Source organism: Aedes aegypti, chromosome 3 (genome assembly GCF_002204515.2).
Source record: "Aedes aegypti strain LVP_AGWG chromosome 3, AaegL5.0 Primary Assembly, whole genome shotgun sequence".
In the NCBI taxonomy this organism is placed as follows: Eukaryota; Metazoa; Arthropoda; class Insecta; order Diptera; family Culicidae; genus Aedes; species Aedes aegypti.
Window position 1 is genome coordinate 408224780 of NC_035109.1, and position 15882 is coordinate 408240661.

The window sequence follows — 15882 nt, forward strand, 5'->3', positions numbered from 1 at the left end:
AATATTTTGTTTTCAAAAATAGGTTTAAAAAAAAGCTTATATTTGGTAGTCGCCATCAAGCTAGCGGGGCAAAGTGGACACCCCCATGGGGCAGTATGGACACCCTAATGTTTATAGGAAAATTGTCCCGCGATCGTTCTCAAAACCACGGAAAATGAAGTTCATATTCAGGAAACCATAGTGACAGGTCACTGTGCCACTGGAAACATGATTAAAACCATTTTACAACATTTTTCGTAGAGATGCTTTCAATATTGCCTCCAGGTTAGTTTTAATCAAAAATTGACGATTTTCAACTGATTTGTGGTTCCGCTTCATAATCATTGCATTGAATGCTAAATATTTTTGGATAATTTTGTATTTGAAGTTATATTTTTTTCTCTTTGAAGTGTCAGTTCTACTTTGTCACCCGGTGTCCATATTGCCCCAACAGTATAAGAAATTTTTATATAAGTGTTTCAATGTCTCAAGGTACCAGAAAAAAATCTACTATGTTTTTGAATATAGCATAAATAATTGAAGATTCAATCAAGAGCAAAAATATCGGTCAACTTGCAGTTATTTGCCTCTGAAACCTTATTTGGTGAGGTGTGAATGTTATAATTTTCGATCCAAATAAAAACATGCTCAATTTTTCTATTTAAAATCAATGTTTTGAACATTTTTTCTGAAATTTTAGTGCATAATTTACTCCTCCGACAGGCAACTGAAATATTGTTTGCATTTAAAGTGTAAAAGTACTCGCTTATGCAAAGATATAGGGGGTGTCCATTCTGCCCCGGGTGTCCATACTGCCCCCGGTACCCCTACATCAAAAACACCTTCTATTATCGATAAAAACGAAAATTTGTGATCGACGTAATATTTTTTCTAGCATATCCCAAAAGGAGATCATGTGTTTGCAAGAAAAAAAAAAATATGATGAATATTGGCGGTTCTAAAGTGATTATGACTCTTATTCTTATTACAGTGCGTTTTGCAAGAACTGATAAAACAGCAAAATATAAAAATGGTTAACATTTAGCTTCACTAAATAATAAAGTTTAAAACAGTATAAATATGAAGAACAGCCTATTTTTAAAAGAAGGCAAAATTTATTATTAAACCAATAGAAGATTGGACGCAAAAAATATGGCGGCATAATAAAACGGAAAGACATAAAAAATTATGTGCTACTTATCCCCGAATGCCGTTTCTCGGAATGTCGGTTCCCCCAATAACCCTTTTCCCGAATGACTGGATTCCCAGAAAAGTGATGCAGTTTAAATAGGTGCTATAATAGTCTTCAGTGGCAGTATAGTGCAAGAGAAAGAACGATAAGCTATAGTTCAAAGAAGGAGGTATTCTGTCATTCTTGGCTATACACATGTTGAAAAAAAATCTGAGGGTAGTAAAATTCGAAAGAACCGCCAATTAAATAAAGAAGGGTGCATATTAGATGACCAGTTCGTTCACCATACTGAAATGTATAAAGCTACGACAATTATGAGTACCAAAAACTTTTCGGGGAAGTGGGTTAATCGGGGAAACAAGATATTCGGGGAACTGGTGTTAAGGGAAACGACATTTGGGGAACCGACATTCGAGGAAAAGCAGCACAACCCATCTAAGAAACTGCAGTAACCGATTTATCTTTTCGCTGATAATTTGAGCAGGTCAATGTTATCGTTTACCGCCCTTTTGTCAGTTGGAAACAAAAAAATATCTAAAATATAGCTCCACAGAACAGCCTATGTATGAAAGAAGGTAAAATTTATTTAAATTTAAGATCAACAGTTTTTATACCTATAATTAAGGTAACAAAATATAAGGAAATAAAATAAATGTTTAAAAACAGGGTAAATTTGTGCTATATATCAAAATCTTCCGTGCAAAAAATTATTCCAATAGCGAAACTCGAAAGAAAAAATAAAATTTCAAAGAAGGGTATTTTCTGGATAAATAATGAAATACTATTGGCAAAAACTTTCCTAATATGCTTTAGTTTATTCAAGAGCATATGATTGTTGAATAAAGTGTAATTTTGTATAAATTGAATCCAAAATAAGCCTGATTTCATCAGAAATATTCAAAAGAAACGTAAAAACGAATGTTATCTAAAAAATTGAAATTCTTGTTTTCAGACTCATTATGCCAAACGACTATTATGCCAAACGACCATTATGCCAAACGACCGTTATGCCAAACGACTTTATGCCAAATGACCATTATGCCAAACGACTTTATGCCAAACGGCTTTATGCCAAACGACTTTATGCCAAATGACCTACCACCGTAAGAATTTTCACTAAATATCTGAAAGGAAACGAAGGATTTTTTTATGAAATAAGGGGAGAGATTACCAGGAATCTTCTAAAATGGTTCCAGCAACTTACAACTAATTTGTTGTTTTTTTTTTAAATCTAAGAAATGTAAATAAATTGTCTCCCATATGTCTTCACATCTTCCACACAATACAATGTCTTCCAAACAATTAAAATATCTTCCATCCCTGGTCAGAGTAACGAAGGCCTCCTCTACTGCTCGATCGATTCCGATGATTTCGATACCGCCTGCAAGGCCAACAAGCTTAAGTGATCGTTTAATGATAGTGCTCTTTGAGATCTTACTAATCCAGAGTTGATGGGTTTGATTCCTGGTAATGTCTAGCATCTTTTCGGGTAAATAATTATGTCGGTTTCTTGAGATTCAAAATCATATTGCTAAATATACAATCTCATGCAAAGTCAGACAATATAAAAATTCAAATACTAACTGGGGTTCATACGAATATAAATTCAAAAAATCAAGTCAAATTCCACTTTATTCGACCTTACTCCAATAATCAGAAGCAAGTGATTACAGAAATGCAATCATTCTTCTTATAACATTTAACCACTCCTGCGTATCATTATTGATAGCATCGAAGGTTGACTGGTATTTTTCAAACGGCTCAATGCGCAACAAAGCTCTAATCCATCGTTGTTTCTTATCTCGATTGCAGGGTGCCAACACCAGTCCATCTTCACCACCCGCGCAGCTCAATGGAAACGACGGAGGAGACACGTCGATGGCGGGAATGAAGGACGCCCTCCAAGTGGAATTGCGAAACACTCTGAAACGAAAAGTCAAGAAACAGGACGTCGAACGAGGCGACAGCACCAAGAAAGATGAAATCGAAAAAGCGATGGAAACTAGTCGAACCGAAGTGCAGTTGAAGGTGAACACGAGTACCAAGGTATCTCCGGCCGTGGTGAATAAAGACACTTTGGAGGCAAGTGTGATTAGGAGTAATGGCGTTCAGTCAGTTCCTAATACAGTAGACGAAACGAACAGTGCTTCAAACGGGATTTCTGTAGTTGTTAAAGAAAATCCCAAAACGTCTCCGTTTTTGGTAAAGAAGAATGTACCGAATGGTCAAACGTCTCCGTTCTTGGTAAAGAAGAATGTACCAAATAGTCAAACTAATGGAGTTCAGAAAAGTTCTGTAAAAACTCTGCAACTGAATGGCGATATAGGGAAACCACCTGCAGTTGTAAATGGAAGCAAAGTAGAGGTGAAACAAACAACGATTCAGAATACAGTTCAAAATTCTGCTCCACCAAAGCCAGCAAGAACCTTGCTAAATATCACAGCAGATGCTTCTAAATCAGTTGCTGATACTAACGTTAGCACTAGAAAGGAACCCATCAAACAACACAGCCCAGTGAAAGTGGATATAAAGCCATATGAAAACTCTAGAATGCCACTCAATGGAACACTGAGGAAAGTTAGCCCTCAAAAACCGCTAACAATCGACGTCACCGCTAGTCAGGACAACCAACTAAAGAACACTATCTTATCTCCAGAGGTGGTGAGCGGAAACGCTGCTATACGACCATCGCAGATAAAATCGCTGACTCAGCAAGGCAGTCACGTTTCTCATACCCATATATTAGAGAATCCCAAACCAATCGGTAAAAGCCCCATTTCACTGGTGGAATCCCCTCAATATTCGTACACGCCACCCACCCCTAAGAGTATCAGTCCAGCCAGTAGTTCCCAAGCCTCGCCTCGGACTCCCACTCGTACCACTATTCTGGACACCAAAATCAGCAACACTTTGCTCTCACCGAAGCCAGACCCAAATGCTCCCCAAAAGAAGCTCATGATATCCCATCCGAAGGCCAGTTTCACCCTGAAGCGCAACAGTGTGCAGAAGATTGAGAACGTGCATCCAACGGAACCCAAGCCTGTTTTCCGCATTCTGTCAAACTTGGAGCAGTCCGAACGGGTGGAAGCAGAGCAAGAGAACAAAACACTTCCAAGGCCATCGGCAAAAAGGGATCCCCCCAAGCCCGATGAACCAGGAGTGGAACCCATTCTCACCTCGTTCGTGAGTTTCGCCAAAGAACTGGGCAACGCGCCCAATAACTACCCGGACCTAGTCACGAAAAAAACCACGGTCGGCGTTGTGAAGCAGGATCTTTTCCTAGACAATACCAATCTGCGTGATATTAAGATCGACATCGTGGAAGGTGGCCAACTGAAGGTTGTTAGCAAGTGAACAGACATGCACCGGGTGCGTGCCGAAATAGTCTGATAAGAGCAGCTGATATGTAGTTTTACGATTAAGACTGAGAAAATGCGTAGCAACTTGATTATAGATGGTTTTGAATTCTAGCACGCAAATGGGTGTGTTCGAATGATTCCGTGGGAAAGCGATTGCAAACTGGATAAAAGCATGCAAAGTTCCATAATTGTTAGGCTTTTTAAATCATATATTCAATCGGTTAAGTTTTAGATATACCATATAAAGTAAGAAATCAAAGAACTAATCAGAGTAACTGATGCATGATTTGTTAAGCATAATTAGTCTGAAGCATGTTTCATTATTTTTTTACTGATAAGTAGAAATATATTACCGATTTGAAATAAAGCTCCTTTATTCACTTATCTAGAGAACCATCCCAACAACAGTACGATCATTCCGAGCCTTAAAATCTACCAGTGTCATAGGTGATCTTTTGGACGTTTATGATAATGCTCCAAAGCAAATCATGGAGACTTTCAAAGCTGCACGCTCCCATCCATGCTACGCTCCGTGCTATGCTACGAATCCCGGACATCGGCATTAAGTTATTTTCGAGCTGTTCAGTAAATGAAAACCAAATTAACCCAAGATCGGTCGCATGCGTGTACTGAGTACACGCACCCTGAAAAAAGTTCGCTTTTCATACACAGCTCGAGCGAGGTGCTGTCGGCAATGGTTGAATGCGCGACCACTCTTGAGTTAAGTACTACAATATATAGCCGCACAAAATAAGCGATTTCTCCAAAAAGAAAAAACGCACAAAAATCTTAGCCCATCATTATGCATTTTTATTCTACTTTGAGGATAAATATAATGAAAAATATTTCTCAGATTTTCAGTTGAGTTTTCTAACGTTTCGCTGGATTCCATCCATAGATTATTGCACGGTGCTATTGTCCACCTTACCTGCCATTATTTTTTTTAAAGAATATTTCTAAATCAGACGATGATTCCATTTATTTTGACTTATTTTTTAGATCTACGCTTGATAATTGCCCAATCAATTGCCGATCGGTTGGATAAATGGAAAATTTGGTGAACAAAAGTATCTCACTAAATACGGATATTTTCACATACACGCGTCATTACTATCCATTCTATAACGTCACAACTGTTAAGTCGGATCAAAACTTTACGGGACCTTTGTGAGATAGAATGAATGGAAAAGTTTTATTTTAGAGACACTTTACCTGTTAACATGTCCCTTTTGTTGCTCCAGTGATTATAAACCGGAGAAAAACTTCGAATTTTCAGTTGAGAGATCTAGAAAATCTGACAACCCTTCATGTTGAAAATTTGATCAATTGGTTGCGTGCTGGTGATGACCTACCAATTTTTAGCTCAGAGCGCTGTTTGGTTCTCTAGACTAGTGCTCTTGAAAATTCGATGTTTGGCTTCGTTTTATAACCATCCTAACGAACCAGTGATGTTTTTCTTCCATAACCAAAGATATCTTCTATTGTATTCTAAGCAATTGCACAGCCAATACTGAAAAGCATCCTGGAAATACAGACATTTCTTCCAGTATTATCTTGTCAGCATTAATATTTGCAGCATACCGCCGTTGGGGGTGACAATGGGTCAAAAACATACCCCTTTTTGACGATTTATTTATTGAATAACTACAGTTAGGACCCGATTTTGTCAGCCCCTCGATGAATTTTAGGCTGACAAAATGGGGAACCTGACAAAATCGGGTCATTTTATTTTGTTCCTGTTTTTCAAATTTTGACGTGTTACATGGTTACATGGACTTTTAAGAGGGCGATAGACATGGGCGTAGCCAGTTTTTTTTTATCAGGGGTTCCCCCTCCCTTATATGGGTAATATCGATTTTTAATACTTGATAAAAAGGCATTGCCTTTGCGCTCTCTGGCTACGCCCATGCGTTCATAACATGAAACATCATCATCAATTTTAATAAAAACGTGGTAAAACATGGCGCGATAACAATTTTTTGACAAATTTAAAAGAGGCTGACAAAATCGGGTCAAAAAGCTGACAAAATCGGGGGTTGACAAAATCGGGGGTAGACAAAATCGGGTCAGTACTGTTTCGCAATTTAACTCCAATAAACTTCAAATTTGGTGTGTATGTACTTTGATGGTACATTAACAACTGTTCGAAATATTAAAGAAAAATATTTATTCACAGCGGCACCACAAGTGAATGAAAAATGACCCAATCTCACCCCACATAGAGGGGGTGACATTGGGTCATTGTAATTAAAATAACTTGATTTTGAAAAAATGATTTCAAAACCATTCACAGCTGAAAAATATTGATGAAATACGATGCAAACAAGACGAAAAGATATCTAAGATGTTTCACAAGTATGATAAACCCACTTAAAAAAACGATTATACCAAAAAATGGAAGAGCTATGTGAATAAATATGTAAACCCTACACTCATCGTTAAGTTTACATACATTTTCTTGTTTTTTTTTCCATGAAATTGTTTTCAAAATCTCATCCCCATTGCCATAAAGCCTGTTCAGGTTTCCCAAAGGTGTACTGAAACAGTGATTATTTTAAACCTTCGCAAATAGTTAAATTTCGATGCGACATTCCATGATCAATACGTTTCAGCAGATGTTGACGTCATAATCCCCGGTATTTCAGCGATCCAACTCATTTGTACTTCCGTGAGATGTTACTATAAAATGAAAACACTAATGAAATATTGAATTTGAAATTGAATTGAAGAAAAAAATCATTTACTAAAATTTTACGATGTTGCTGCGCACGAAAAACAGTTGCTGGTTTGAGAAGTTGTCAGGATGCGTTGAATTGGGTCAAACTAAAATGTTTGATAATATCTTGTTTTATTCAACAACACGAAAGAGCATGTTACTTCAACTACTTTAGCAATTTTTGCCGCTCAAATAACGGCTATATCAAGTTTAAACATTAATTTTTAAATTGGGTCCATAAATGAACCTTGACACTTGAGATCATGTTTGACGTTCGCTTAGTCGACAAAAACACTGGGGTTGTTCTTATCTGACATTTCGGAAGGGACACGGAAAACAAAATTCACACAAAATTTGAGTTTAAGCCAAGGGGTGTGACAAAATCTAAAATAACATAAAAAATGTTTTTCGGACTTAAACCAACGGAAAACATTGTAAAATTGAGTAAACATGTGTTTTTGGCCTAAACTTTAGCGTTTGGAACTAAAATCGGGACAGGGCCTTAGGACCCTATTGTTATTCAATGCACGGAATACTCAAGTAGACTTGTTTGATGTTTCAGAGATGCTGTATTTAGAAAGAATAAACAAATCTTAATGAAAAAAGAGAACACCCGACACCGTAAAATGTCAAAAAAGTGGACTTGTGATTTCATTTACTATCGTTCTTACTTGACCCAATCTCACCCCCATTTTAATGTTTTAGACACCGTACCGAAAAAAAAAAATTTTTTTTGTGGAAAACTCAAATAGATTCCGGAAAATACATTTGAAGTGTAATGGAAAGACTTTCAACTTTCTACTAATATAACTATAGACGTTAAAGTACATGCGTGATACTTTGCACAGGAGAAATCTAATGTTGTAAATTTTATCTAGTTTCAACATACAAGTTTATCGATATAGTAAACAAAAACTACTATTTCTAAAAATGTATATTGTGATGAATTACGTGTGATTAAATGTTCCTTAACATATTAATTACAAATTTTAATAATATCAGCGTTATTGGCTGAAATATTTCATATATCATATTTTTCCGTTTTGACCCAATCTCACCCCCTAGACCCATTGTCACCCCCATCGACGGTATCAATGATTTGATACAAATATTAGAATGGCAGACTTGGGTTTTGAAGGTACTTCAAAAATTAACGGCGATCGGATTATTCACGAATGAATAACATGATAGACGGAAAATTTTCATATATTGTGAAGGAAGAAACGGGGACAACCGTACCACCCGTTTCATTTAGGGAGATAGTCAAAACCGTTGAGAGTGGCATTGCTTAGAAAGTTAATGCGCACTGCATTGTTGTTTGTGGTTGTTTCCTGGGATGGGACACAGGTATTTCTTCCGTATGTCCTGGCTCTAGAGCCTAGGCTTAAGCACCCTTACTCACTCTCTGAAACATTAAGAAAAGTAATTCTGATCCACCTCCTTTTTTACAACAACTTACGATGTACAGTAGATACAAGAACAATAAAATGGAAAACCAAAATTACAAGGAACGTTCTCACCAATTTCAATCAGCTACAGTCTCAAATATCCTCTTCAGTCTTGACTAATAAGACTATCCGTTTCCGTAATTTTGTCCAAATACTACACATATTCGTTCAACAGTATTTTTCTTTTGCCTAAGCGTCATCGTTTTTCGGAACACATTTGAACACATTTTCATCGTGGTAGGTCTTTGATTTTTGAAAACAAAGCAGCACTTTCCCATTATTCGTGGATTGTCACTTTTGTTAACACTTATCACAGTTTTTCAACTCTTATTTTTTCATATTTCGATACTATATGAGACAGAAAAAAGTTTTTTAAAAGTCCTTTTTCGCACATGTTACCACAGTTTCAATAAAACTGCACAAAACAATATACGGTGACTTCCAAACGCATGCAATGAACAAGTGCAATGCACACGATTTGCTCAACATTTTGTATAAGATGTCTGTTCCGCACTATTCATCTAAACTTGAGTTTTAAGAACTACTTAATCAATAAATAAATTTGCTCAATTATTTCAGTTATAGACACTATTTTTCAAAAACTGCACCAGCCGTTTCACCAGACGAATCTAAAAATTTGCGGAGACGATAAAAACGTGACAGATCAATTTTCAACACATCCGTTCGCGCGCGCTGCCTACTGCGATTTATAAGCAAAAACTATTTGACATCCGGTACATCCGCCTTACGGTTTACAATTCAAAATATTCAAGAATTTTCACGATTATTTCTCCCGATTTTGTTGGGTTTTCAACGTATTTATGCAAAATGTCTCCAACATCTTTTGCATTTCATCTTTGATATGCCGTAGTTACTGCATGAGCCTATGCATGCCATAAAACGTGTGACTTTTACTGTGCGCCCTGTTTTCAAGTTGCCCGTGAGAAAGAGCGAGACAGCACCAACACACGGCGCACAGTAAAAGTCATGAGAACAAAAGAATTCATGGCACGTACAGAGGCTCATTCCAGCACTCAACATCCGCACACATTCTCTCTATTTTATTGTCTGGAGGGGACACGTCTTCCTCCACATGTAGTGAGCATGCGACCTCTCACAACAATGAAACGGGGGCAATCGAACACGACATGCTCTGCTGTTTCCTCCACACCAGCACAATTGGGGCACGCAGGAGATTCTGAGTGCCCGAACCTATGCAGGTACTGTCTATAGCAACCATGTCCTGACAGAAACTGCGTCAGGTGGAAGTTCACTTCCCCATGGTTTCTACCATACCAATCTGACACATTTGGTATTAGCCGATGGGTCCATCTACCTTTACTGGAGTTATCCCATTCCTGCGGCCAACTTCTGAGCGTAGCCTCTTTACATGCGTTGTGGACTCCTCTGGTACCTTTTTGGTTGAAGCATTGAACATCTTCCTTGATAATGAGCCCGATGGGCGTCATGATGCACACGGCTTCTTTAGATACCGCCCGGTATGTACTTGCTACTCTTAAGCACATTATCCTGTACGTGCTTTCCAACCGCTTTAAGTTTCTGCTCGTTCTAAGCGCTTTTGACCAGATTGGTCCTCGATACCTTAGTATGGATAGCGCCACGCTTGCCAGTAGCTTGCGTTTGCTGGCAATTACAGAAGAATTGTTAGACATTATCCTCATAACCCCAAGATGCCTGAGGGATCGCTTGGACTCTATGGTGCAATCCGAGATAACCGAGATAAGCGCCCGTTGCTCGGACTTGCGGTTGTTGACCATTGCAATGAGTCCATATACCTTTAGTGGAGTTATCCCATTCCTGCTGCCAACCTCAGAGCGTTCCTCACGGCCTCTTTAGAAACCGCTCGGTATTCGCTTGATACTCTTAAGCACATGATTTTATACGTGCTTTCCAACCAATTCTGGTTTCTGCCCATTCTATGCGCTTTTGACCAGATTGGTCCTCCGTACCTTAGTATGGATAGCGCCACGCTTGCCACGAGCTTACATTTGCAGCTGTTAGACATCATCCTCGATAGCGCCGCTATCGCTAAATCTGCCATCTGGGGTGTATTGTTCCGGGATTTGACTTTCTGGGAAATGTCCTACAACCGGCATAGCACCATACATCATCATTTTCAACACTCCATCAGTCGAATTGAAAGTGACGCAGAACAGAGATGAACCGTGACAACCAATTCGAAATCGCGCCCACTCGCACGCACAGCTTGCTACGATCTCTTATATTATATGGGATTACACTCCGCGATTGATAGGGTAACAATTGTTTCACGTTTGTTCACGTTTGTGAGAAAGTTTCTATCAGTTTATGTAATCTTACCTTAAATTACCGTGGGGTAAGTGGATACAGAAAAATCAATAGTCAACTTCATTGTTATGCACTGCTAACGTTAATAATGTAATTCAACCTTTTTTCTGTGCATGACAAATGAGGGACTATTATACTTCAAATCATCAATTATTTTGATTTTTCCGATTTTTACCTATTGAGCATGAGGGACTTGAAAATTTGTGCCAAATGATCCACTTGCCCCACCATGGTGGGGTAAGTGGATCACCTATAAAAAAAACTATTCTCAAAACAAATGTGATGTAATCATGTATAGTATGAATAATATTACTGTCATTCTTGTTATACGTGCTATGTTATATATTTTGATAGCTTTAAAATAAAAAAATCATTATTTTTTCAAAATATTATGAAAAATATTTGTACATTAGTTTACACTTATTCGAACAAAAACAAACACTGTAACTAGAATATTTTGGAGAAAATTCATCCATTTTATACACCTGAGTTATACAAAAGAATTGAGGATTATTCCTAACGATGTTTTCGAAAGACACTCTTAGTTTAAAATATTGATTACATTTACTTTTGTTCAACATAGAGTAAGGTGGGGCAAAAGTTAGACCTTAGTGGTATAATCAAAGTTTCCAGGAAAACAATAGCAGTTAAAACAAAACAAATACCATACAGTGAACCGTCAACATATTGGCTATAATTTTGCTGAACAAACATGTGTCAAAATATTTACCCATTTTTAGTTATAACAGTTTCAAAATTATTTGTCTTATTCGAACTTTTGCCCCACCGGTGGGGCAAGAGTTCGAATCTAGTGTGGGGCAAAAGTTCGCTGGCTAAAACACAAAATATCGATCCTTTTATGATAGGCATACTTAACACCAGCCGTAAACTTAAGTTTCACGAAAAATACACACTGAATTTTCATCAACAAATTGCCCAAAACCGGGTTAATTGTAATATACTCAAAAATAGTAATTTTTCACAAAACTATGTGGAAATTTAAAATTTTGGTGACAATTTTCACACGATCAGACAAATTTAACTAAATTTGAAGATAATATGTGGATTTTAGGCAATTTGCAAATTTTTCCGTGATTTTATACATGGGTCGAACTTTTGCCCCGCTGATTCGAACTTTTGCCCCACTATGGGCCAAAAATTGTTTTCAAGCATCTATGCAAAATCTAATACACCTCAAAGCAACCTTATGATAGGCCGAGAAACACCCCTACATAAAATATTGAAAAAGATTTTATCTTCAATTGGTTCCATGCAACGAAAGTTTGACCAAAAATTACAAAACTCACGTCGAAAAACAACAAATAGCCATAACTTTTCCAAATCTCTATCGATTTTTATGATATTTGGATTGGAAGTCTCTTACTTGAATAGCATTCGAACCACCATGACATTTATGAGATTTGTTTTGAATTGAGCTGGAAATCATCAAAAGAAACTCTTACCCCACTCGAACTTTTGCCCCACTTTACTCTACTGAAATCATTTTATTCTATTTATGGAAATATTTATATCATCTGCCTAGAACAGTCGATATGGTCAAAAAACGTACGATAATGTGCTTTCAGGTGGAGAATTTGTATAATTTGCTCTTTTGCATTTCAGCTTAGAAAAACCAAGAAAAAAATTGTTTGAATTTTTCAATTTTCATTTTTTTTTTGTACTAGAAAGATTGTACAACACTTATGGGTGGATTCATTGAAATTTTCTCAGGTCAATTTGACAAATTCAAGCTAGGGATGAAAAATATAAAAGGAAAACAACACTTGATGACACTAAAGCTTATTCAAACCCGCGTAAGTAATCTGCCAATATTTGGTAACAATATTTGATCCACTTACCCCATCCCATTAAAAAGTGCGGGTAAGTGTAGCATGACCAATATATCTGTATTTATTTACAAAAATTACATTTTTTTAATTATGATTTATGCAATTAGAACTGAAATGTTTACCATGTGTTGAAAAAACTAATAGTATTATTATTATATCGATATTAGGCAGAGATACAATGGATCTTATAGGCAGAAAACAACTTTAAAATGAATTGATTTTTGCAGCCAACAAGTTTGCTTGTGTTAGTGCACGTGTAGTATCAGTTTTGCAGTAGTATCAATGCGTACGTGAGAATATAACCTAAAATGAAGCAAAGGAGTGAAAACATTCGAAATATTAAAGTATTTATTCTTATTACGGACGAATGATCCACTTACCCCACTGCTACACTTCCCCCACGGTACATTATATAAAATTTCACTAAATTAGTTTTGATATCAAAAATTGAAAACAACACGCTGGGGTGAAATTGATCATCATAAAATAAACAGGTTTGGATCTCCTGAATCTAAAAATGATGTCAAAATTCTTACAACTCGTGTATTTCATAACTTAATTAAAAAATCGAACATTGTGAACCTGCATAGTACGCCTAAATGTAGGCAATTTCCCATTAAATATGCACGTTATTCGAGCATAAACGCTTTTTATGAGCGGAAATTTTTTTTTTTTTTTTGGCACTCTGTGCTCGTGGCCGGACTCAGTTGATCTGTAGCTTCTTTATCGATACAGATCTATTTTCAACTTATCTATATTTACATCTAGTTTCACTCTCTCCTACTCTTTCACTCTCACACCGAGCAGGTAGGAGAGAGATCTGCTATTAGTGAGGCTAGCTGCCTGCGAAGAGGGTCAGTTTGTCTCAGTCACCATCTGATACTGACGGAGGATGGGTGTGCTCCCCAAAGCACGGTCCTCCGTGAGGCGTCTTCTGGTGGCTGGACGGGTTTTTTTGTGGAGGGGCTGGGAATCGAACCCATGACCTTCCGCTTATGAAGCGAAAGCGTAACCTCAAGGCTACAGACCCCCCTAATGAGCGGAAAAGTTTGTAATGCTGCATGATTTCAAAAATGAGTTCAGTAGTTAACACTTAAGCTTATGCAACATTTTTAAACATAGAGATAGCACCAGCGAGTATTTCAGTACTGACTGTATTGCTTACACCTTCAAAAACTGTGAATGCCAAACTGGGCTTAAAAAAAGAAATACAGTTAACTCTCCCTTACTCGACATTTCGTATCTCGATATCGAGTTAGAGGACCATAGTAAAATTTGGTTTTCATGGCTACCTCGATGGTCCCTAGGATCGCAGTTGCACTGGTTTTGTTTTCTGTAACTCGATACCTCCCTAACTCAATGTTCCCTTCAATATCGAATTAGGAAGAGTTGACTGTAGTTTAAAATCATCATTAGATGTCTAATCAATAGAAAACATGGAACGTCTGTGATGCAAACGAAACAATCAACATTTTTTTTTTTTAAGGAAAAGCTATTTTAAGCCGACCTGATCAGTCGCCCTAATGATCAATTTGCTCCCGGATTAGAATTATTTCCCCACCTTCTAATTAGAATTAGTCTCAATGTTCGGTAATTTTTAATCACATCTTACCGAAATTCAGTAATTTCGTACGTGACGCACTGTCAAAAACTGGTCAATTACCGAAACATCAGTATTTTTGTGAATTACTGATCGGTTTCGGTGATTTCGTTTACCGAACTCATAGTCTGTTTAAGTGTGTACGATTATTAAACAAGTTTTCAGCAAATAATTTTTACATAGGTACTAAGTTTCGTTCGAATTTGTTCTCTTATTTTAATGAGATTCACATAACTACATTGCAATGCTCTAAAGCCTATTCCGAAACGAAGGGTGAATTTATTATAAAAAGAATAATATGCACACAATTAGAATGTAGTAGAGTCTGGTTTTGGATGCTGCCACCCACTTCCTGCACTCAAGTTTTTTAGATGTCGATCTACTAGCATTAAGATCTTGTGAATGATTTTGTTTCGTAAGTGATGGTAATAGAAGATCACTCTGATATTATTGCCGCCAGTGATGTTCTATGGAACCCGCTTAAGGACCAACCAGATAGACAATTGTTCCGCAATGGCATAGTAACGCTAATATAGTTTTGCCTACATGTTGAAAAACGACACGCTCTGATACTATCGTTGGTTTGTGGCATCATTCAGCTGAAATTCTTTAAGATAACCATAAAAAATAGTTATGGTTGATTCAAGATGATGGTAGAAAAGTGGTGACCAGTTCCATAAGCGACCTGACTCTTTTATTGCAAGGAGATAAAAGAAATGATATTTTTTATTAGAATTATAGCAGGATTATCTTCAATGAATGCCTTAATCCTCTTTGAAAAAAATAGCTGTTGCATATGAAAATTTTAGTCACTAGCTTCCCAAATAATCGAAAAGCACTTTGATTTGTTCTGCGTGCTAATATACTGCTATTATAAAATTGACATCCCCAATTCTAGCCGTAATACAGCCCTATAAGACCAAAAAGGTGAATTGTCGGACTCGCGGTTACTTGGGTCATCCAACGAAAACTTAGAAGAACAGCCTCTTCAAGAAAGAAGGGCAAATTTCTGGTGATATGCTTGCAGCTACGCTTTGCTATCAACCAACCTAAATTCACAAGATAGGAAAATCTTTGTTAAAAACAAAATTCACCAAGAAGTCCAAATACCGGTGAGCATGCAGCTGTACAGCAAGACCATATTGAGGGTATGGGTTCGAAATCCTCCTGTACAAGAATTGTAAATTGACAAGGAAAGCTCTCAGTCAATAAAAGGCTTGTTCTATTAAAATCCCATTCACCGATTTCATAACGCTGAAGGAGGCAAACACAATTAATGCGAGGTTGTTCTTAAAATGTTGTACGTGTAAATTTTTTTGAAAATTTGTAGAATTTCCATACAAAAAGAGTAACGGCGGGGGTGGGTGGGTGTCAAAAATGGCAATTGAACCCTTGAACAGCGAAAGAGCC

The 15882-nt window shown here is 37.2% G+C and overlaps 1 protein-coding gene across 2 annotated transcripts in view; it reads left to right on the forward strand.

Annotated features, from left to right (window-relative positions):
* Positions 1 to 4897, forward strand: part of LOC5569143 (proteoglycan 4) — a 39976-nt gene extending 35079 nt beyond the window's left edge. Inside the window, exons 2-3 of one of the 2 annotated variants that reach the window (XM_021848494.1) lie at positions 2984 to 3373; positions 3416 to 4897. In XM_021848494.1, coding sequence (XP_021704186.1) covers positions 2984 to 3373; positions 3416 to 4525 — 1500 coding nt within the window. In that variant the 3' untranslated portion in view covers positions 4526 to 4897. Of the gene's footprint in view, positions 1 to 2983 lie in introns of both variants that reach the window. The other variant, XM_001652698.2, reaches the window with a different exon arrangement.
* The last annotated feature ends 10985 nt before the right edge of the window (positions 4898 to 15882 follow it).